Here is a 24,535-nt window from a genome sequence, read left to right on the forward strand (position 1 = left end):
AGCACCATGATACATGTATCTTGATTTGACCTTGAGCACCATATTTAGATTTGACCTCGAGTACCATATTATTTTGATATTTGTATTTAATATGAAATTGATATTTTGACTTCCACCACACACATCACCAATATTTGGATTTAGAAGAAAAAACTTTCAAGAACATTTACCTTTTTAAATTAATATACATTTGATCTTACTTTAATATCAATATTTCATCTTTACATTTAACACATCATTTGTATATAATTTTTCATGAGTTAATGACCCTGAACACAACATTGATAAAGTGTTGACAAGAGCTTCAAACAAAATACCTAGGTACTGGCATTCTGTTGGTAGTAACAAATGATATAGAAAAGTCGGACATAAAATTATGAGATTTGTTTAGAACTCTTTTTAGATACGCTGATTAGATATCTACAATTGTGTAAAAAAAACCACAACAGACATTCTAGATAGTCACACAAACAACACATTGCCAAATGATAATGGTTTATTATTTTTTCATAAATAGATGTGACATGGACCGTATCAATCCCTAGCTTATATTGTGTAGCATGCACACAAATGATCATTTAAAATTCCCAATGTTCATTTCACACCAGCACTTATTCCAAGTTAGCACATTAAGTCAAATGCGTCAAGGACACATATTAATCAATCGTTATCTTGAGAAGACCATTTATTTTAGTCCAGCAATCTCCTCTAAGTTATCAAAACTAATTCCATGTTATTTCTACATGATCACTTCACTTAAATAGGAATACACAGTCCATTCCTAACAATCTGATGCAAACTTATATTTGCAATATATACACTATCAATTCCCAATCCAAATGCTTCAATTTGAACTGACAAGGTACAAATCATGAGTTTGCTGAAAATTTTTGAGAATAACAAAAATTCTTCAAGAAAAGCACTCTCCTTCAAATTAGACAGGATGTCAAATATAGAAAAAATGTTGACGATTTCTCACAAAATATCTTGGAATTCCAACAGTTACTTAAACAATCTTTGAACACTTGACGAGGCAGATCTAATACCTTTGTTGTTGTCGCTGATTTCGACGACCTGAAAATAGCAAAACAAGAAATAAATAAGACATATGACTATTTGTATCTTGTAGAACATATGAAAAGTTACATTTAATAGTAGGTATTACTGTATTCAGCCCAATGAGGGGCCCTAGTCTTTAAAGGCCCACTACCTTTCCGGAGAAAAAAAATTAAAGGTTTCTTAAAAACATTAATATCATAAGAAAATACATATCGATGGCCGAAGATGAGGTAACAACACCAAATATATGCAAGATTTCCTGCGTAATATAAGATAACTGTGGAGATTCATGTCGCTGTTTTGCCGTCTGGTGCAGTGACAGTCAACTACCGCGCGGTATTTGGGTCAACGGCGGGAATCATAAGACGACCCGCATTAAAAAAAATTAACATACTATTTACTTTAATTAAATTGTTCAGAAGATGATGATAAGTGTAGTATTAACGGTAAGTTTATAATAACTTTTGCGACTCTACAAAATTATCAATCTCGTTTTACATTCCCATTTTAAAAATTAAAAGCCGTTTCGGAAAGGAAGTGGGCCTTTAAGTTTATATAGAGTTAAAACTGTCTATAAAGACTAACCAATGGGGAAAATGGTCACTAATTATAAAAGACAAAATGTCTTAATACACAAGTCAAATTGTGATATTAATGGTCTTCATATAAGCAGGTGGTCTTTATACAGAGGTTTGGTCTCAAGAAGCCCTCTCAATTTTCTTACAATTTCAAGGCATTCAATGTGGTACATATTAACATGTTCGTAATGAATTACAGTTTTGTAACTTTTATAAAAAAATTTATGTGATAATCTGTTAGGATCAAGATGACTACAAACCTTCCCAGCTATTCTGGTTCTGATTATTGTAGCCTCCATATTGTTTCCAGCCGGGCTTGTTATCGTTATTACGGTTGTCGTTATAACGGTTTTTGTTTTGCCATCCCCCCTTATCGCCGTCGTTGTAACGGTTCTTGTTTTGCCATCCTTTGTTATCTCCGCCGCCGTCGTAGCGTTTCTGATTTCCTTTTCCCTGCCAGCCACCTTGGTTCTGGTTGTTATTTTGATAGTTGAACTGTTGGTCTGAAACACAAATGCATCAAAGTAAGGAACTGTGTAAATTCTACAATAGTTGTTTTCCGAATTTTACAAATACTTCAGATATTTAAAAAAAAAATCTTTCTTATGAATTACAAAAAAATAAACCACAAAAAGTTTTAATATCAGATACTAATATAAAATCAATTCTGAAGTAACTGAGAGGTTAATTTGTTGGCATATGTACAAGCTTTGTTTGAATTTAGATCTATTGAAATGTAAAATTTGACATTTTACCCTTTTAAGATTTCCACTGAATTAAGATATTGTTCACAAACTTGGAAGTCAATATTCCTTAATTAGAAGCCAAAATTAACATGTTTAATTATTTCAATCTTCATAACCTTGAGAATAATAAGGTCATTTGATTTAATTAACTGAGTATCATGTGATTCATGCAGACCTGAAATACAAAACTTTTGACCTGGTTTGACCCCTGTGACTAATCAAATCAGGTCAAGGTCATTCATTTAAACCAACATGAGAGCTCCTCCTCCCAGAATGTCACTGGCTCTACTATAGGACCCCTATATTACGGAACTGTAATAATTAATGGAATATTTGGATACAGAGAAATAAATTTAATATCATATTTACATTTAATAAATTATTTATCAAGTGATACTATCCAGAGGAAAGAAAGGAAAAAAACATTTCTTGAATACGGAAACCGAAACTCAATTATAGATTATTATATATCTTTAATTTTGTGACATCACAATACATGATGCACATCTTTATAGTGACATCATATCATTATTCGAGAATATGCTGTTACTAGGTATGTAGTTTAAAAGCATTTAATGATCGATATGTGAAAGGTGCTAAATGAAGAATGTGTTTTCCGATTTTAATTTTAAAAATGATTTAATCTAATTATGTTTGTGCATACATGTATTATCAGTATTTATCAACAAAACACTTGATAAAAACCAAGCCACATCAAAGTTCAGTGGAAGTTTATAATCTGGACACTTGATTTATTCTACAACACATTATTGTACCAAGGTATTCATTCTGAAACATTACAATTTGTCATTTCAATTTTTTCCGTTTTAAAAGTGTTCCCACTTACTAGGGTCCACTGTGCATATACTAGCAATAAAAGGATTTCCCAAACCAAAACCAGGGTGAAAATAAAGGGAGACAACCCGCAATCTCGCACACCAATAACCTCCCAACATCCACGCAGCTGTTGGAATAGCCTTGGACATAACCAATCAAACGACAGAGGAACGGGAAAGGGCAGATAACTCACACCGAGTGAAGGAACTCACCACTCCAAGTGATATTGCGAGTCAAATCATCACTGTATTGAGAGAGTGTCAAACGTTTATACTGCTTAAATAAAAGGCCCATGAGGCACGTCACCTGAGTTGTTTTTCTACCTTCTTTCTGATGTTCCTTTTACTCATTTATCCCTGAAAATTTGTAATGGACTAGTCTAGTCTTTGATCTAGAAGAGTCTAAATGTGTCTTCTGGGGTGAATAAGTTAAGAAATCTTATTCATATAGCAGAAATATTGATGAAATTGTAAATTCTAGAAGAAATGTCAGTTAAAATGACGGAGATTCTGATATCATGATAAATATCCTGACCTACAGAAACAGAAATTTCACAAAGAAGAGTTTCATGTTTTAATTCATACAACTATGCAGCCAAGTACCTGTGTTGTTGATAACTAGCAATATGTGATGAATATTCTACATGTTCCAAGAAAAATTATTTATAAGCTTTCATATGAAATCTTTAGATCATTATATGAGAAATGTGTTTACAGTATAATTTACGGACTATGCTTGGTTTAATTAACTCATTCATTCCCAATAGACAACAGATGAAAGGCAATCAAACAATATGTCAAACAAGACGACATCTCAGTGGACCTAAAAAGCTCATTAAAGCACTGTATCTAGTTAAAGAAAGTTTAAATATTAATAGATACACACTTCAGGATCCGATGGAAATACAAAGTCTTGTTAAACATGCAATAGAGGAAAGAAAAGGGGAATTTCTAGAAAACTCGCCTGTATCAGAAGCTACATTGCTGGTTTTGACTGCTGCAATATCGAGAGGTACATACTGTACTGTAGCTGTGTGAGCACAACTTTGAAGTAATCTAATTCATAAGACTCTTAATATGAAGTTACCCTCAAATTCACTTTGTTAGGTAACCAAGGTGTTACTAAAGGTTTCACCTAGTTTAGTGAGGTCGGAGGTCGGAACATCTGTCTTTCATACCAAGCATATGAAAGAGTATTTTTCTCTCATATCATATCATTTATGAGAACTTATTTGCTGAAAAGTGAAAATAATACAATTTTTTGCTCCAATGTTTGGCATTTCAGTGCACCATTTTGATGACTCTATAATGCATAACATATATATTTTAGCAATTATCATATTTTCTTTTCCTAACTTCCAGACTTTGATAGAACAATTATTGAGAATTTATTAATGCAGCATATTTTTCCCCTAATCAATTTTGACCTGATTTTTTAAATGGCGCAGAAATAAGTATGATATTTATAGTATATCCTTCCTTGTCACTTGCTTCTAAGTTATGCAACATTGTGCATACTTATGCAACCTAGACGCCAACAGGATGTTAGCACAAAGTACATAGGAATACTATCCTTTATAAGAAAACTAGTAGATCAATAGATTGTTAAAGTTTCTTCTGTATTTATATATTTCATGTTTTCAAAACATTTTCATTACACGGTTAAAGGAAATTCATGAAAACTATTTTGCTATTCAATACTCTTTTACCCCTTTGTAAAATCCCGTTTGCTCTTTTCTACTGAATATCAAAATCTGATCGCAAACAATATAACAAATATTTTCACAAAAAAGGTATGAAGATTTCAGCACCTTTCCCAATTTTGAAAGGCAACCATTTGATTCCAGTTACTGATAATGTTAAAGTGAAATCAACAGATGCAACCTATGGGGCACTTAAAATGAGTCAAATGATAAACCGACTTCAGAAAAAGTTTAGTTATTAAGTTCTTAGTACAATAACCACCGCTTTTTGTGAATTAGTAAATAATGATTAATATGGTTATTTAGTGAATTAGTTTTCCCCCCCCCCCCAAATTCATAATAACTTTGTGATTTAGTAATACTAAGTCTACAAAAGAGCTACTACTAAGGGAAGTAGTTCATCTGCTTCTAAATTCTCTCTTACTTTGTTTGCCGAAGAAAAGGTTTCCTTGCTTGAGGTCCATAATCCTTTCATTATTGTCCACAAGGGAGGAGACTTTCTCGGAGAGTTGGAGGGCGAGAGACTGGAGACGAGTCGGTTCAGTACGATGCATCACCACTGTTTGTGTTGGCTCATCCAGGGACGCCTGTCAAAGGAAACAATGAATATTGAATACTGTACAATAAAGACGCCTGTCAAAAGAAACATTGAATAATAATCGTGTTGGCTCATCCAAGGATGTCGGTCAAAGGTAACATTGAATAATGAATACTTTAAAAAAAAAAAGACGCCTGTCAAAAGAAACATTGAATACATCACATAATCATGTTGGTTCATCCAGGGATGTCTGTCAAAGGAAACATCGAATATTGAATACTGTAAAAAAAAAGACGCCTGTCAAAAGAAAAATCGAATAATAATCGTGTAGGCTCATCCAAGGATGCCTGTCACTCAACTACTTAAATATACTCCAAATTTTATTGATAGGAATCTCCATTCAATTTTCAAATTGGCGAATTTTTTTTGTGTGAACATTTTTTTCTTTCTTTTTTCTTTGCAAACTTATTTCGGAATGGAAAGGGCAAAATTCAGTTAAGATGGTTTCCTGTGATTGTGATAGAGACCATTAAAATATTACATACACTGGAACCTTGTTGATACGAACTCCGATAATTCGACAACCTGGCTTAATACGAAGTACTTTGCCGGTCCCGGCCGAATTCCCTGTTTATCTTTGTTTAAAGACCTCGGATAATTCGAATTCAGAAAACTCGAAGAACTCGGATAATACGAAGTAAATTTTGGGTCCGAATGACAAAAATCATACATAAAATGTTCTTATAACTCGATATGAGATTTTTTGGACAACTTCGCCGAAAATGCCGTTTTTTCTTTTTCATAAATCTGCTGTAGAACAGCATTTCAAAAAACGATATCTCGGTTTTATTGTTATAATTTTGCAACTACCATCAGAGATTTTGACATCTCTCTTGTTCACATCATTTTACGGCAGGGATCTAGTCTAGATATACCAAGTAAAAAATCGTCAGTAGACATGAGAACTCGCTTAATTCGAACACTCGGATAACTCGAAGTTTTATCTTGGTCCTTTCGAGTTCGTATTAACCGAGTTCCACTGTATTTCAAAACAGTCCTTAAGTTAAAATTTAAAACAAGCTTTGCGATTTCCCTTTCAACTATTCAGTGATTTTTTCAGTGCATTTGTAGATAATGAAATACTCAAAAACCAAACTCTTAAAGATGTTCAAACCGCCGGCAAATGGTATTTGTTCACTATCAAAATTAGGAGAAGACGATTTAGTATTTTTCTTCAGTTACAAAAGTTACTTACTTTACACCATTACCAACATTGAAAAGTATGAGCTCCTAATTTTACTTCAAGTTAAAGATATGAAAAATAATTAATTGCATCCCGAAAAAATTCCGTGGCACTATATCCTATATGGAATGAAGTACTGATTGCGCATGCACCAAAGGCAAAATAAATTATTTTATATTATTTTTTGTGTTAATTAGACATATATATACACGATAATACACCAATTATTGTTCAAATAATGAATATTATTTATGCCAGACATGTTAACCTTTGGTGAGCAAAAAGAGGTAGATTTTTGACTCAAAAGCGGTAGCATTACACGCGGCATTTTTCGCGACGCATCATGGACATATTAATATCAATAATATGCAAAATAAATATAAAAACATATTTTATTAACAAATTATGATTTAACTTTAAATATTACCATAGGCCTTGCATTGGTGGCTCATTTTGTATTTTTTAAATGTTAATTAAGGCTTACATTAAATTTAGAAGATAAAAAATGCCAATAAATACATTGTATACTTTTATTTCAATCCTATTTATCACCTTTTTTAATTATAGATTTTGTCTATTTTTTGGGTTTTTTTTCTTCACTTTTTTTTTGTAATACATACTGGACTCATTTTCTTTTGATTTATGCAAGAAAAAATACAAATTTTTGTTTCTTACACCAATATTCTAGAGAAATAATCACCCTGAAAAAAAAATTAAGTGATATCCTGAAAAAATATACCAAAATCCGTCTCCTTTATTAGAATCACCCCATTCCAAAATGGCGGCCATTACGATTGCAAAGCTTATGATTTTCAACAGACACTGTATGCCTATTTTACATTAAAAACGTGAGTAAATCATTTCAATTATAGGTAGTGTTTGTTTTTGAAATGATGCTTACTAGTTTTAAGCACAAAAATTATTGAAAGGCCAGATGATTGTTTCCTTACGGTAGGCCTACGTAATACACATCGTTACACTCAGACACGCGTGAAATAGGCTAAGCAAGTGACACCACCAAGCCAAGGTGGAACTAGCCCCAGGCTTCTAATAAGCACCAGTGGGTGTTGGTCAGGGAGTGTTCACACCTCCTTTGTTTACTTAATTATGAAGCCAGTCCCCCTACTCAGTCTGGTATGCATTTTGAAGCCACCATGGCAGCCCCAACCGACTATGAAAAATTCAGAAATCGGAAGAAAAAAAAATGAAGACGATGTTTTGGAGAAATCGGAATATTTGGATATTAAGGCGGTAGGCGGAATATCAGTCTCAAAAGCGGTAGACTTCCGCCAGAATCGGTAGGGTTAACATGTCTGTTTATGCTCTGTCGGCGGTGGAGCATCTTTAACTTGCATTAAAGCCAAATGATTGCCTTACCATGAGCTCCTCATTCAGAATCATTTTACTGATGATGGAGTGTACGATTGACCTCTCCAGCTCGAACATGTTGGCCAGGGTAACGAGACTGAGTGAATCGTACACACTACTGTAGGTAAATAAGTAGGTACGTAGACTCTCCTCCTGGATCTTTGTCGTGATCATATCCTGTACTTTTTCTGGCTTAAAGAACAGGTCCCAAACCTGAAACAAACATGTATACTGTATTACAGCCGGCCATTTTGTAGCGATTAATATTTTTCATGATTTCACAAGACATTGCTATGATGATAAATGCAAAAATTTGATCTGCGAAACATTGCAAAATTATTGAATCATTATATACCCTAAAAGCCAGATCATGAAAATCAAGATGGTTTTTAAAATGGAATTTCTCAATTAAAGTTAAAATAATCATGTCAAAAAATTCATGTGCAATTAAGGAAAAAGTGTGATCCCTAACAAGAGCTGTTGGAAAACCACATAACTTGCCAAATAGCAAGTATCATGAATAAGAGTGATCAACTCTGGTGTAACCTCCCTTACAGAGGTAAACCAGTCGGTGGTTTTTTTTTTGCTGCTAGTCATTTGGACTATATAATCATTAGTCCAAATTAAATATACACCCGTACTTCAGTCATGATCAGCAAAGGATTTTAGACTACCACTCTTATGAAATATAGAATTAGTAGTCGTGGGCATCAGACTAGTGCTTAAAAGTTGTAGACTGGTAAAATAATCTGTTTACTTATTATATTACTGTACTTCCTATGTCTTTGAATAGCCTTTGAGATATCATGTATATAAATAATGATAATTCATTATCTTGGACACCACAAAGATTTCAATTTCTTCACAGTAGTTCATACCTTTGTGCTCATCTTTTCATTGATGATGTAATTCTTGCACTCTTTCCAGTTTCCGGTTTTCATTGCCTTTGAAGCTGCTACAACATGTTCCCTCATACTTTCTGGTGGGCCTGTCAGGGTCTGTCGCTCGCTCATCCGTAACACGTGATGGAAGTTTTTACTGATCATACGCCGACGGGCATCCATCTCGTGAGCTGTGTATAAAAAACATCACAGCTTCTAACTTTTCTTATGAATGGGAATGCATAAGAATAAGAAACTAAAGTTCTTTTGATGAGGGCTACATGTATCAATCTTGATGCAATTCAAGTTGTCATTGTACCGAAGCAATCTCTCTCACATTATAGGACCTACAATTTGATGTAAGTTCAAATTACCTATTGAAGCCAGAGTACTTGGTGAAATACCATCAACCTATGGCCTGTTCCTTGAGGTAGTCAGATCCCTCTAAGCAACCTACATGCCTTGTATAAGGAATTTAATCAGATTTTGCTAGTGGAGGAGAAAGCCTGAGTACTAGGTGAAAAACCATCACCCACAGATGCCCCCTATAATTGATACCTACCTGCCATGTAGGGTATCTCCATCAGCATGGCGGACACTAGATAAACACACTCCAGCTGCTCCAGGTTAATGTGCATGTGGTACGGCAGCAGACGTCGCTTCTCTATCTTCTCCTGTTCTGGTGTCCTCTCATGTTGTCTTTGTAGCAAAAGTCCCTGGTAACAAAAATAACCAAATATGAACTGACTTGTTGGTTTGAATACAGACACAAGAGGTATTAGGTAGATTTCCATTGCTATTAAAGATATTTTAATGGAACATAGACCGATATCTTTAATTAATGATATTGCAAATAATGTTGCATTCCAAATATTCTCAATTCAAAGAAATATTTCAGAAATATTTGTTCATATTGGCAATGTTCATAAATAGTTATACATGAATTGAGAATATTTGGAATACAACATTAATATCATTAATAACAATAAAGATATGTTCCAATAAAATGTCATTAAAGCAATATAGATAAGTTTCCAGTGGATATAATTTACACACTGAGGCATAGTTATTTTTGGAAAGTATTGCACAAATAAAGATCTCTTTTGACATAGAAATTGCACAGCTAAAATAGCCCACATCAGCTTCACATTGAAGGGCGACTTACCTGGGCTAGGAGTTCCTTAGCACGACCTCCACTCTGTATATCGACTAGAGCGTTATGTGCGTCACGTGTCATACCCTGACGGAAGGCACACAGACCAAGCTGTACCATTGTCCTGTTGTAGAGGATCTAGAGGAGGGAAGTCAAACAGGTGCTCTTTATCAACACATTTCAAATTAATGGATATATATGCAGAAGCTAATGGATTAACGGAGAAAAGTTCAGCAAGTGCTCTAAATTTACAGAAAAAATGTTTTACAGTAGTAAACTTGAGTGAGGTCTATAGGCTGTAATATGCAATCCTCTAAAAATAAACAAAGAATTAAACCCCATAGATGTTCAACAGTTCCTTTGATTGAAATTTTTTGCAAAGCATTAGTTTTTCATGAGATTCCGTTACCAACTAAATATGCGAAAGCTCTTATCACATACGAAAATATTTACGCAAACAGTAACATCAACAGCATACATGACATTTGAAATGAATGACATTGAATTTGACCTGTTGACATCAATGTACCTATTAACATTGACACACAATGACCCCTGACCTGTGTGGGACATCAGAGTGGTGTATGTTGTCCTGGTAGAGGAGGACATGAGCATGAGGGGTCCTCGGGCCTAGGTACCAACGGTCCAGTGCAGGGCATGGTGGTAAATTTGGCACAGCATCGCCCGTGTCCTCAGACGATCGGTGTTATCCTTAGCATAGATGTATTTACACAGGTCTGCCATTAGGACCTTACTGGTATCCACTCCCTGTCAATTAAAAGTTCAAGGTGAACGTGACCTATTAAGTCAAAGGTCAATGTTACTGTGACCAATCAAGTCAAAGGTCAAGGTTAATGTGACCTATACAAATCAAGGTCAAGGCACGGCTATATTCTGGAAAGTTTAAAGTAGAAATAATGAAATGTTTCCTTTTTTTATGCAGACAGTATTTTGAATCACAAAGTTTGAAATCTTACACTTATTCAATATTGAAAACTAGGAAAAAAGTACAAAAACAATATGACAATTAATCAAATCTATATTTCTTTTTTTTTTCTAGCTACTTTATGTTAACCATCATGACATTAACTATGAAATCAATTTCAATCACCTTAATCTAATTTTTTTCACAGATGTGAATTCAATACTTACATCAAATCCTTCGTCAAATATTGTACGATCAAACTGAAAAATGAATTGGATGAAGTAAAATAGTATTCAATATAGTCTTTAAACTGCCATTTATATATTCAATAATGATAGATACCATTAATAATGAAATCATCCATGGCAGACATCACACTTTTCAATACTGGACAATAAACATTAGAACAGGAAGTGAGATTTTTCAAAATTACAGAATTACCTCCCATGCTGGTTGGAATTCATTAGAATGTCATCATTTTGTGATTAAAATAGCACATCTTTAAAAAAAACAAAAAAAAGAAAACAGTGTCACAATCAATACCGTCCCCCGCTTTGGGCAGACTATATTCTGTAATATTATGCAAGATACGGAATTTAAAATGGTTATCCAACTTAAACATCCTTCATTCCCTTCTGAAATAATTTCTGGTATCTACTGTAAATACCTTGTAGTTATTTATGTTCCACCCTGATCGTAGGTAAATACGACACAGCTCAGAAGACGTCGCCGCGACATGGCTCTCCTGGTGTATGATCGGTACTAGCCAAATCATCTGCTGAAGCTGTTCTGGATTTCGCACATCACCAGCGACTCATCCATTCCAATCTAAAAAATAAGCATACTGGATCACTTTATTGCTCACTAATTTACACAACAAGACCTTCGTTTCCTGCTTTATTCTTGTAATCAATTCAATTTTCCAGCTAATCTATAGAGTGAGGAGTACTCTGTCTCTCTCATAAAGGAGTTAAATTGTATAGCTTTAAAGATGAGCAAAAGCAAGTTAACAAGCATTAAAAATATCTGAAGTATCAGATTTCAACAACTGATTAAGAGAGACACGTCCCTGTCAGTCTTTTCAGGTTCCTTATACTTGGATTTATAACACCACTAAAGCACACGAAAAACACAAAATCCCCAGGCCTGAACTCTGACCCCCTACCCTACCTGTCTAACGTATTCTGTACAGTGAGCCTGTCACGAGGCCTGTAACATCTAGGTGAAATTCCTCGTTCCAGCTTGTCTCCACTAGAGTTAGGATACAGCCTCTCACACTGTAGGGCGATGCCTGTCAAATATATACAACAACTCTATCGATTTATTAAACTCATTTTACCCTCAAATATAGCATACATTATTAGCTCTATCTGCACTTTTTTTTACTCAAATACAATCATACTCTACAGCTTCTGAGCTCTTTTATCTCAAATTATTTACTCACATGTAATGAAGCACAGTAGATACACACACTTCTTATCCTATTCATTCACACATTTTTAATAGATCTAAAATATCATTTTTAGAGTCCCATTCACAACTTTTCTCTAAAAACTATTTTTCTGGTCTCATCGTACAATCATTGAAATTAGTATGACGCACATTTCAAGGATGCAATAAAAATGATGTATATTTTTTCTCTGCTTATTGTTTTTTTTTGTCATTTCACAATACAATTTCCAATATTTGTTTTCATGTCTTGGAACTGTAAACACAAAAAATTAAGTGTACTTCTATAATAAAAAGTTTTATTTTTCATTCAGAATGCACTTTCAATAGACCAGTTTTTTACAGCATACAGTGGAAGCCACTTAATGTCATGTTGGTTAATGTCACATTCTGCTTAATATCACATTCCTCTTAATATAACATTTACTTTGATTACCAATATTTTCTCGTCTGTATCTCTATAACACTGACATAATGTGATAAAGATACTTACATTCAAGGACCTCACTCTCCTCCAAGATGTTATCACCTATTGTTATATCTCTATTTTCTTTGAGGACACCTAGTAATTTCTTGATGAAGGTCAGATACACCTGTAAAACAAAGAAATGCAGAGATACTAAAATAGTGTCCAGGTATGGTTAATCCCATAATACCAAAGACTGTGATTTTAGATGTCAAAAAAATCCTGCCGCCACTCTATACAAACTCTCCCACATCAGATTTCATACAGCCCAGAGGGTTAGAAAGCATGTGGCAAAATGTCGGACATCTTAACCTCTTTTACTCAGAAATAGATGCTTACATTTGGGGGGACTTTTTAATCACCTAAATTCTTGAATTCATCTCTGAATTGTGTGAAAAATGGTGTCTCGCAAAATTTATTAAAATTACGGTTTTACATATCGAAGCCGAGTTCATGGTAAATTGATTGATTGCAATATGCTTTTGAATAAATTTCGCACGAACCAACAAGTACCCCTCGAGAAAAAAGTGTTTTTTTAACAGTATCTTCAAAAATTTTATACAATCACTAATAATATAAACCTATTATATTTGCTAATGTGATAACCTACAGGACATTTAAGCTCAATCAACGTTGTCCCGGAATTTTTTAATGGACAAGGTCTAGTCCTTGATTTTGAATAGACATAAATTTATTTTCTGGGGTGAACAGATTCACAGAGATACGTACACTTCCCAAATCTCGGTCCCCTCTTAACTATGGTTTAGCAAATGTTTGGATTGTATTCGTAATATGGCGGCCATGAGTGATGGACAACTATGATCTTTAAAAGATGGATTAAGCTGGTCTCGATACCTTGTCCTTCATGCAATGTCCATTAAATACTTGATGCATACTCTATTCTGTTCACTATCGGTCGGTTCCATTCTTTCCTCGGGCAGCAATAATCTCAGCTAATTTCTTCACAACAGCCTCGTGTGTGATATCAGCCTCCTTAGCAAACATCACGGTCTTTTCCTGAATTAAACAGAACGGAAATTACAAGACATAATTTCTTCAAAATTCAAAAATTTTCAACATAACTCCTTTTACATTTTGACATTCGAAAAATAATTTATTCTCAAAAATATTTTTAATTTAATCAGCTGTCTCAAACACAGGACAAAACTTGAATTAGAAATAAGCATTAGAACAATTTGAGACAATCAACTGTTCTAAGCAATGTCCTAGCAATGCGACACCTTCTTAATACACATAGTATTTATATAGTAAAGTTGACATATAAAGAAACATTCTTTAAAAAGACAAAAACCTTGACAGCAGAGTAGGCTGGTTTTCTTCACAGGCTGCCATTTGGGTCGAGACTCCTTTCTTTGGCTCTGTCTTTCTTTCCCTCTTTCTTTGGGCCTTCCTCACCCCCCGGTTTCCTACAATCCAATCAAATCTTTTATCGTAATTTCATCACAATTAAAGTGAATAAGTGGGGAAAAAAAGGCAAAAATGGCGTAAATATATCAAGTATTAATTTCTTATATTATGATATAGAAAAATAAAATTTCCCTTGAAAATTGCTCTGTATGTAACGAAATCAATTCATATTATAGAAATCCTAAAATGTCCTCCCGGCTGGCTATGTCCATGATGAAATTTCCATGCACTGCAGCCTCGCTTTCAAAGAATATGTTTTTTAAAACTGTTCTAAATTAACACGGGGCTATTCCATAATTTCAATGGTTAAATATGGACATCGCCAGTAGAACTTGACTATCATTTTGATATGCAAGGACTTTTGGAAGGCCAATGAAATCATTTATTAAACTTCATTGCCCAACAATTCACTTAAGTGAATTCTTTAATATTTTTTTTTCCAAACCTTTGTCATCCTAGGTAAATATTTCCAATTCATTTAACCATAACTCATTCATCCGTGAAATTCTAAAATGAACTATTCTAGCCTTTGAACTAGAAGGGTCTAAATAAAAAATTATGTATAATTAAACACACAACATAAGGTTTTTTTCTTCTATATCTTACTTTTTTTAAGAACATAGACAGTGTGTAACCTCCAGGTCCGACTTCCATTTCACTGTCTGAGGACGAGGAGTCTGTTTCCGAGGAACTCCAGTCACTGAGATCATCATCATCAAGATTATCACCCTTTAATTTAAAAGCCAGGACATTTACTGAAAACATTTTTAATACAGCATATTTCCTGCGGTCAAAACTTTGGTGATATTGACTAAAACCAAGAAAAACCAAATTTGAAAGTATTCAAATGATGTTATCTTGCTTTCATTAAATACCTTGTACATGTATATGCAATTTAACCATTGCTGATTATTCTGTTGATCAAATTTTCGTGATCAATAGCATCAGAACTGTACATTAATGTCATGAAACACATATGAAATACACATGAAATACAATGAAATTACCAAATCCCATGAATCTGGCCATGAAATTCTGTTGAAAGTTGTTTTCATGTGTACTCCTGAATTGTTATAAATCTCATGTAAATTCAATATCAAGGCTAAGAATTAATTAAATGAGTCTATGATCGTTTCAATTTCTTATTCAATAATAGGTAGTTTGGAAGCCTGTCGGAAGGGGACTGACTACAAGTGGTATAAGGACCAGTGTAGCTAATTATCCTTCTCGTTAATGTTGGCACAAATCTACAACCCTTTATCACAGAATGAGAAAGGATATTTTATATAAGTGCCAGTTATTATACAGCAACCACAACCCCAGGAAAACGAGTCCTTGGAATTCTTCAATACTGCACTACAAATTTAACACTTTAACCCCTTACCCTTGAAATTTCAAGGATTTTTTTAAAGAGATTAATTTAGTGCAAACCACACAACAGTAGGTATTACAAAATTCAGTTTTTTTTCCAATATATTGCATTGATTTTCAGAATGGAGGCTTAGACTGCAAACAATTGGTTTCTAACTTATTTGATAGAAATACTGTAAGTTTGATATCTTTATCATGGAAGATGTAGTAGTTTATGTACCTCCTGTTTCTGGAAGACAGGTGCAGATTCGGGTACGACAGGTGCTGGAGCTATTTCTTCTGTATCAACCTCCTTCTCTTCCACTACAACACAACATTTACATTTATTGACCTGATCTGAGGGAGATATGATGGTTTGTTTACCTAAAGTATGCTGTATATGCCCAGTGTGAAATCAGATGTAAAGATACATTTATTGACCTGGTTTACAGAGATATTCTGATTTATTTCCAAAGGCATGTTGTATATCTCTAGATTGAAAAGAGATAAAGATGGCTTACTGTATACAAAACTACAAGTCCGTATCATACCTGTTTATAGCATAAAAATAGTTGGAATGGTTTGAAATTATACAAGAAGCACACTGGTTTCTTTATCATGCTATTTCATATTTTATCTTTCATCTGAATAAATTCATTACCTTTTTCCTCTTCATCCTCATCACCTTCATCAGGATGCTGAAATAGACATTCAGTTTTTTATTTTTATAAATGAATAAAAAAATTTCAAAATGAAGTAGGTAACCAAAATTTCTTCATACTGGAAATGTCATTAAATCAAATTCCTCAAACTCTGAACAAACTTAAAAAGACATGATGGGAAAGACATGGATAAAACTATGTATCCTTCTTTCATGATGGAACGGGACAGGATAGACATCGGTAATAATCAAATGGTGGGGGTATATAAGAAGAAATCTCAGCTTATACAGCAAAGGTCATAAGAATTTATCGATTTTCTGAAGTCAGATACAGCTGTTATTAAAAGAAACAAGATCTTTTTATTTCTATAATGTTCTAAACTATTCTTACATATAATTCTATGGCTAACAATTGATTAACTACTTTTATATATCAAATTACAGACAGTTACCATTCAGCTACAAATTTACCTCTCTATAACTGCTGATTTGCTCCTCAAAATCGCGATTGTACTTTCGAAGCTTCTGTCGAAGAGTTGTCAAACCTTTGGCATTGTTCTTGCTCATCTGTTTTCTAGCCTCTCTATCCTCCCAGCACTGAAAACAACAGACAATGAGTCAGGTACAGTAGTAAACTGCAAACCAGAAGGGATAACTATTGCCAAAAGACCTTTCTACGAGGGAAATTTTGTCGACCTGTGGGTCCATTTTTCATTACTTATGGTGACAACTTCAAAATTTACTGAAACATTTTTCATTTTGTAGTTTTATTTGCAGTTTTGATAAAAGGTTTTTATATTATTGATCCATGGATCTTTTGGTCATATATATCAATTTATTTCACCGACAAAAGATATTGGACAATATTCCAAGACATTTTCTGGCATTCCCACTGCATGAGACATGTTTTTTGTGAGAGGCAGACACAGATGAAAAACAAAGGTCAAGGTCAATCACAAAGGACAATTTCCAAAGTTCAAGGTCAATTACAAAGGAATAATTAAAAGCAGTACATGGAAATATATGACACCATATGATTGTATAGTCTAGCCTTTTAAGTCAGAAGCAAATAACTCAAGAAAATCCTTCAAAATATCAAACATATTCAAGATCTGTTGATTTGTTTTGCATTAATATTTCTTGTCAATAACGAATGTTTATTTACCAGAGTTGAAGACAACAAAATCTGAGGGTATGTCTCAGTGTAAGTAAACAGTTAATAATTTATCGCGTGAATTTTTACCTCATTAACAAATTCTTCCAACTCTGACAGACATCGTATGTAGAACCGTGGGGTGCCACCTTCTTTATCTACCACCTTCTTAGCTTTGTCGTAAGCACGGCCTAAATCCTCAAAACCTGGAATACAATTGAACACTAGTCATTTCCTTTCATAAGGTTGTATTGTAAACAATATATACCAGGTTTTCATGTTATATACTGATAACTATAATTATTAAATATCTCATAAATATACTAGGTTTTCATTATACCAACTGATAAATATAACTTATATATATTTATCTCATAAAGACAACATGACAAGGCATGTCTTAGCAACTTGTTGTATTTCGTAATTTTTTTTTTTTTTTTTTTTTAAATTCCTAACACTCATGAGTTATTAACTATATATAACTGATATGTTACAGAAATTGCACCCACCTGACAAGACCTTTGACATATCCTTAATCTTCTTGTGGTTTCCTATTAACTTAATGATTTTTCGCAGTTCTTCATACCTGTCAAATTAATTAACATAAATGCACTAATCCTAAACTAAAGCCTCCATCATTAGTATACGTAGTTACAAGTCTGCTTTTTGCAATAACAGGCGACTAAAATCACTTTCTTTTCAAACATGTATCTTCAGATAGTTGTAATTATTTTTTCTCATCTGTGTCAGATACGATATGCTCTATGCTTCTTATGTTTCAATTTTTACTTTCATTATAATTATTTTTCTGTTGTATTTTGTCAGCATTTTCCAGCTATATAGAGCTCTGTTTTTAATTGATTTATTAACACTCTACAATATGTTAAAACTTCATATCTCTGATGTCAGTAATAGTTTCACACATTTTAATTTGTTGACATTTCATCTTTCTAAAATTACTCATCTTGTTACAAATAAATGTAACAGAATTTCAAAGTACCGTATTCGACCCAATAAGCGCGCCATGTCCCTATAAGCGCGGCCCCTCGCCCATTTTGAGGCCTCGTTTTTAATTGCCCTGGCATAAACAAAGACCAAAACTATACAAAATTGTATAGATTTGCAATAATTTCGTCTTAATAGCACCTTTTCATTTTTCAATTTTTCAAACGCCCTGGGCGCTTATTGTGTCGAATACGGTATATCAAAATGGTGAATCAAAGTTATACAATTAACTATCAATAATATTACCTTTTGTCTTTAGCACTTCGTACAACTCGAGTTTGTTCCTCTTCATCGTCACTCAACTGGAAAGCCCTGAAATCAGAAAATTAATTCATCTAAAGATGATTTTAATGGTAATACTTACTTCAACCAAAACAATTTTAGTTTGTAAAATTAGACCAAAACTACCAGCTATACTATACCTTTAACAGATTTTGTTATTAATTTATTGGTAGGTTTCAGAAAATGCATTAAAATAATGTTTTCATTGTATGGATGCAGAACTTGTCATTCCCAAATTAAACTTTTCCAAAACATGCCTCATTAACGATAGAACTATTGATTATCAATCGGTTTGTGTTTGAAATTACTGGTAATCAATTGAAATTTTTCAACCTAACACTAGTACTATAATTGGTCCTCAACAATGATCCAGAGGAAATCGTGAACTATTGTGAAGGTTAAAAGTAATACTTACGCCGGCCTCATAGGCCTATCTTTCTGTGGTGCAGAATGTTGGTTCATCACTTAATCACTTGAGCTGTCAGACTCAGAGTCTGATCCTCGGAAGAAACGTCCCGCCATAATTATTTAGAATTCTGCAATACAATGATTTTAAGAATATTTATATCATGAATCTGTAGACACAAGTCTCCATCTTTTTATTATGCATTAGCTATTAATGTTAACTCGATATAATCTTCACCATGTTGAAGTAGGTCGATAAACCAGTAGAATGCAGCGTACACGTATACAGTAGCTGCGATGACGTAGCTCTGAAACGAGCGACGGAAATGGATTTCTGACAGATGGTCGTCGTCAGAGCTACGATTCCGTCCCATTGCCCGTAGTGTTGCAAAACATCCAGCGGTGAAAATGTTGCATTTCATGTGTTTCATGTAATTTTTTAATTAAATTCAACAATATCAAACATTTTTAACATAAAATGATTATTTATTTACCCACCTCCATGTCTAAATTATGTTTTGAAGCACTTTTGAATGGCTCACATCTTCGACACGGCTCATTTGCAGGGGGTGTAAAAATCCACTAGCCCGACGCCCGGGGCTACCAAAATTTTCAGCTTGGCTAGTGGAAATTTTAGCCATACTAGCCCGGGACTAGTGACTTTTTTCAAAGATATTTCAAAACGAAAAACATCATTATTAAGTCATAATAACACTTTTAAAAACATTGCAATTCTATGTAATATTCGTATCTTACTTTAAATCTTAATATAAAGTCATGTTGTATAATTTATTTACAATTGTAGACAGGTACAGTAGGCCTCCCGATCACCACAGTGAATAGTGATGCATAGCATTTCATGTGAAAGTTACGTAATTTGCAACACAAGTTCTAGAAAAACAATATACAAACCATCAAATAAGTCATCTCAGCTATCAGATCAGTAAATTTTAATAGTTACAAAAACGAAGTTAAAGAACTGGAATCTATTCCTCAAAAAGTCGGCAGCAAAGCCATGCCTGCACTGCAGCAGGCAGCCATATTTGTTATGGTTATTCTAATATCCGGGTCAAAGGTCGGGAATCCAGAATCCGGTTTCAGGATTAAAAAAAAATCTAAAAATTGTGTTCTAGAAATATCACAGATTAAAGATTTTCTTAATGTTTATTTGAATTTAAATAAAAAAGTAGATGCAAATAAATAAAAAAAACTCACTCAATTAAAAATATTTGAATTTATACAGTATAAAAAATACTGGTATTATAAATTTTCCTTTTTTTTTGGCAGGGCTAGTAGATATTTAGGCCGGGCTAGTGAGATTTTGGTGTCTACTAGCCCTGGGCTAGTGCTTTGAAATAAATTTTTACACCCCTGATTTGGCCGCCATGATGCTTCTCGTTAGAAAGTCTCGCGCTCCAAATATGGCACCTAGTACCATATATGGATTGACCTACAAATTTTCACTACGAAAGAATATATGACTCTTTCATATGTACATATGTAGGATAGAACTATTCCACCCGAGGGTACAGAATTTTGGGTCAGAACCGAGGCTTGCCGAGGTTTCTGACCCAAAATTCTGTACCCGTGGAGGGTGGAATAGTTCTATCCTACATAATTTTACATATGAAAGAGTTATTTTCTCACATTGCTTGTCGAGTTACTTGCACGAAAGGTGAATCAGCCATTTTGTGACAAAATTTTAACTTCTTAAATAATTGATCGATTTTAAAAATAAGAACGCCATTCGAAAGAGCTCATCAAAGTTTGGTTTATATTAATAAATATAAACAAGAAATCTTAGGTAAAACGGTTTGAAATGCAAATTAAACAAATGAAATGGTAAATAAATCCGGCAAATCAATCGAAATAGAAGAAAAATGACGTCAACTTTGGCTGATATGACGTCATCTGATTGTTCGGCAATTGTGACGTCACAGCTAATGTAAGATACATTTATCTTACATAGCTGTCTTTCATGGGACAACTCTATCTTACATGGCTAGCTATGTGAGAAATAAATGTTACAAAGTTTTTAACATGAACTTTAAAAATTCTTTTTTTGCTTAATTCTTAATAATACTTACATTTGTTCAGTTTCACCATATTTATTCTTAGTTTGTTGGCTTTTTAAAACTTTTAAACATATTTTACCTGTTGAGTGTTTCATTTCGTCACGGTTTCCGGTAAATCAAACATGGCGGCGTATTTGAACAGAATTATACATGTGTTGTGTTTGCCTTGGATTTTACCACTAATAGTTGATGAAAGATTATAATCGAAAGGTTTGTGAATTGAATATTGATCATAGTTGTCAGAACAATACAGTTACATAAGGATAATACCCGAAAAATATATTTTTATCAGTCTCAAAGTGCCCGATGTGGATGACATCGGGGCTTGCAACACTAGCGGCAACGGGGTGGAATTCATACCCTGCCAGGAACCGAAGTGGAGGCAGGGTATGATTATTCGTTCTAGTATACAGGGTGCATATACATGCATGTTTACAATGAAGTCGGTTACCCAATATCCGAGATAATCAGGACTAGCTGACAACAGATACTTAGACATTGTGCAGATAGATGTCCTTTCCCAGACATATATCTGTTAAAATATCCAAGTCTGGTGTCAGGGCCAGCTAGATTATCCCGGGCTAGTCATCCACCCTAACAAATATAACTGAAAACTCTATTCTGGAAATCATTTACAGATTATTAAGGAGCCTGGACCATAACACAAATAATCCTCTCTTCGTTACTTATTCTTGTTGTATGCACAATGCTGTTAGAAGTTTTGTCCAATCAACAGCATAATGGAAGCATGTTTACTCAAATGCAGGATTAATATTGTTACACCCATATGCGTGGTTTTGCACAACCTGGTAAATACAAGATGGAGTTGAGGGAAATGTTTTTTCATCTGAGTGGGCATTAATAGTAATGCCATTCTATAATCGAGACCGATGGAATGCCTTGATCACTAGCAATGGATACACTTGCTCTTATTGCACTTACATTCAACATATTGCACTAGAATTCGCCCCCCCCCCCCCTCTTTTCTTCTCTTTATTCTGTTACCGGCATTCCTATTTGCCACGGTTGAACGATATTAATGATCAGATTTAAACACACTTACCCGTACTTATGTATAAGTGTCAATGTTTTATCTCAATTTGATCCAATAATGTTATCAAAAAGCAGTTCATGAAGATGAAAATAGACAGCTGCTATCAAATTATGTCCGATTTGGTCGTGAGAAATGGCGCATGCCGAAACCACATGGATTGCGTACTACGTCATCAAAATGTGAGTTGGATATCTAAAGTGAAAGTAGGACGTTGCGCTATATCCGGAACAGGGCGGAAAAATCATGTAAGTAAGGAAAGTATTTTTTAAATCTTGAAAAGCAACATTAAAACATATATGTATTTAAAAAAATAGAATTAAAAAAATCTTAATCAAACACTAAATAATTTAGACTTTATAATAATACATGTATTTTTTTTAAATTGGCATATTTCATAAACAAATGTTATTTCAAGTTAGGAATGTAAAGTTAGTTGATGCAGTGTTAATTAAATGAGCCTTTTTCTTTTTTGTCAGATTTAAAATGCATAATGGGTCTAGAATAATGTTTGCTAATAAATACTCTAGGTATGTCACAGTGTCAAGGGACCCCTTGTGTCCTTCGATCTTTTGATCATATTTTCTTTTCTTTTTTAATTATTTTTGCTAATGAAAGGTACGTGTACTTCATTATTTATCTAATATCCATTTATAATGGTATTTACTCATTAGTTTGACTACAAATTATTATTTTTCGAGAAAAACAAATAGCAGGTTTTCTCCAAATATTTGGCATGTTATCGATTAAATTCTGTCGACAAAAGATTTTTAAAATATGCCATAGGTATAATCTTTAGGTAGATGCTTTGAAAAATGAATTCGGTGAAAAACGAATTCAAGAGCTAAACTTTAGCCGGTGAGAATTTAAAAAAAATCAACATTTGCCCTCTAGGTAAATTTGAATTTTATCATAGACATAATACAACAACAGTTATACCAAACTCAATGAACAAACGACCTTCTGAACGTGACCCCACAGGATACCCAACTCCAAGGACAAATGACCTACTGAAAGTGACCGCATGATACCCAACGACAAATGACCTTCTGAACGTGACCACAGGATACCCAAATCCAAGGACAAATGACCTTCTGAACATGACCGCAGGAAACCCAACGGCATATGACCTTCTGATCGTGACCGCAGGATACCCAACTCTAAAAACAAATGACCTTCTGAAGTTGATCACACGACAGCCAATTCCATGGACAAATGGCTCTTTATGATCTGAATGTGACCAAAGGAAACCCAACTTCAAGGACAAATCACCTTCTGAACGTGACCGCAGGATACCCAACTCCAAGGGCAAATTACCTTCTGAACATGACCACAGGACACCCCAACGGCATATGACCTTCTGAACGTGACCGCAGGATACCCATCTCTAAAAACAAATGACCTTCTGAAGTTGATCACAGGACAGCCAACTCCACGGACAAATGGCTCTTTATAATCTGAATGTGACTAAAGGAAACCCAACTTCAAGGACAAATCACCTTCTGAACGTGACCGCAGAATACCCAACTCCAAGGGCAAATGACCTTCTGAACATGACCACAGGACACCGAAATCCAAGGTCAAATGACCTTCTGAACGTGACCACAGGGCACCCAATATCAAGGACAAATGACCTTCTGAACACGATTGCAGGATACCCAACGACAAACGACCTTCTGAACGTGACCCCAAAGGGACACCCAACTCCAAGGACAAATGACCTTCTGAACATGATTCCAGGATACCCAACTCCAAGGACAAATGACCTCTTCTGAAAATGACCGCAGGATACCCCACTCCAAGGACAAATGACCTTCTGAACATGACTGCAGGATACCCAACGACAAATGGCCTTCTGAACCGCAACGTCATCTCAGGATACCCAACTCCAAGGACAAATGACCTTCTGAACGTGATCGCATGATACCCAACGACAAATGACCTTCTGAAAGTGACCGCAGGATAGAACCCAAAACGTACAAATGACATCTGACTACTGTGACCCACAGGAACCATACCCAATTATATCATAAGACAAAATGACCTTTCAGAAACATGATGCACCCGGGTTACGGAACTTAAATTTATTTTCAGTGTTGTATGAAATCATGAACGCAAAAATCTGTGTGTACATCTAATAACAAAACGCGAAAGTGAAAACACAAAACTACAATAAACGA

At 34.3% G+C, this 24,535-nt stretch overlaps 1 protein-coding gene across 1 annotated transcript; it reads right to left on the minus strand.

Moving 5' to 3' along the window:
• Positions 1–478: 478 nt before the first annotated feature.
• On the minus strand, positions 479–22,512 carry LOC138331384 (eukaryotic translation initiation factor 3 subunit C-like). Its single transcript, XM_069278961.1, is given in 18 exon segments — positions 479–1,074; positions 1,898–2,140; positions 5,347–5,509; positions 8,081–8,284; positions 8,950–9,143; positions 9,515–9,668; positions 10,118–10,243; positions 12,221–12,321; positions 12,973–13,072; positions 14,980–15,102; positions 15,965–16,047; positions 16,385–16,421; positions 16,856–16,981; positions 17,628–17,743; positions 18,047–18,123; positions 18,789–18,854; positions 19,240–19,360; positions 22,368–22,512. Coding segments are annotated over 17 exon segments (2,055 nt in total). The 5' UTR covers positions 19,347–19,360; positions 22,368–22,512; the 3' UTR covers positions 479–1,039.
• Positions 22,513–24,535: the final 2,023 nt, after the last annotated feature.

This window comes from Argopecten irradians, chromosome 9 (assembly GCF_041381155.1).
Source record: "Argopecten irradians isolate NY chromosome 9, Ai_NY, whole genome shotgun sequence".
Lineage (NCBI taxonomy): Eukaryota > Metazoa > Mollusca > Bivalvia > Pectinida > Pectinidae > Argopecten > Argopecten irradians.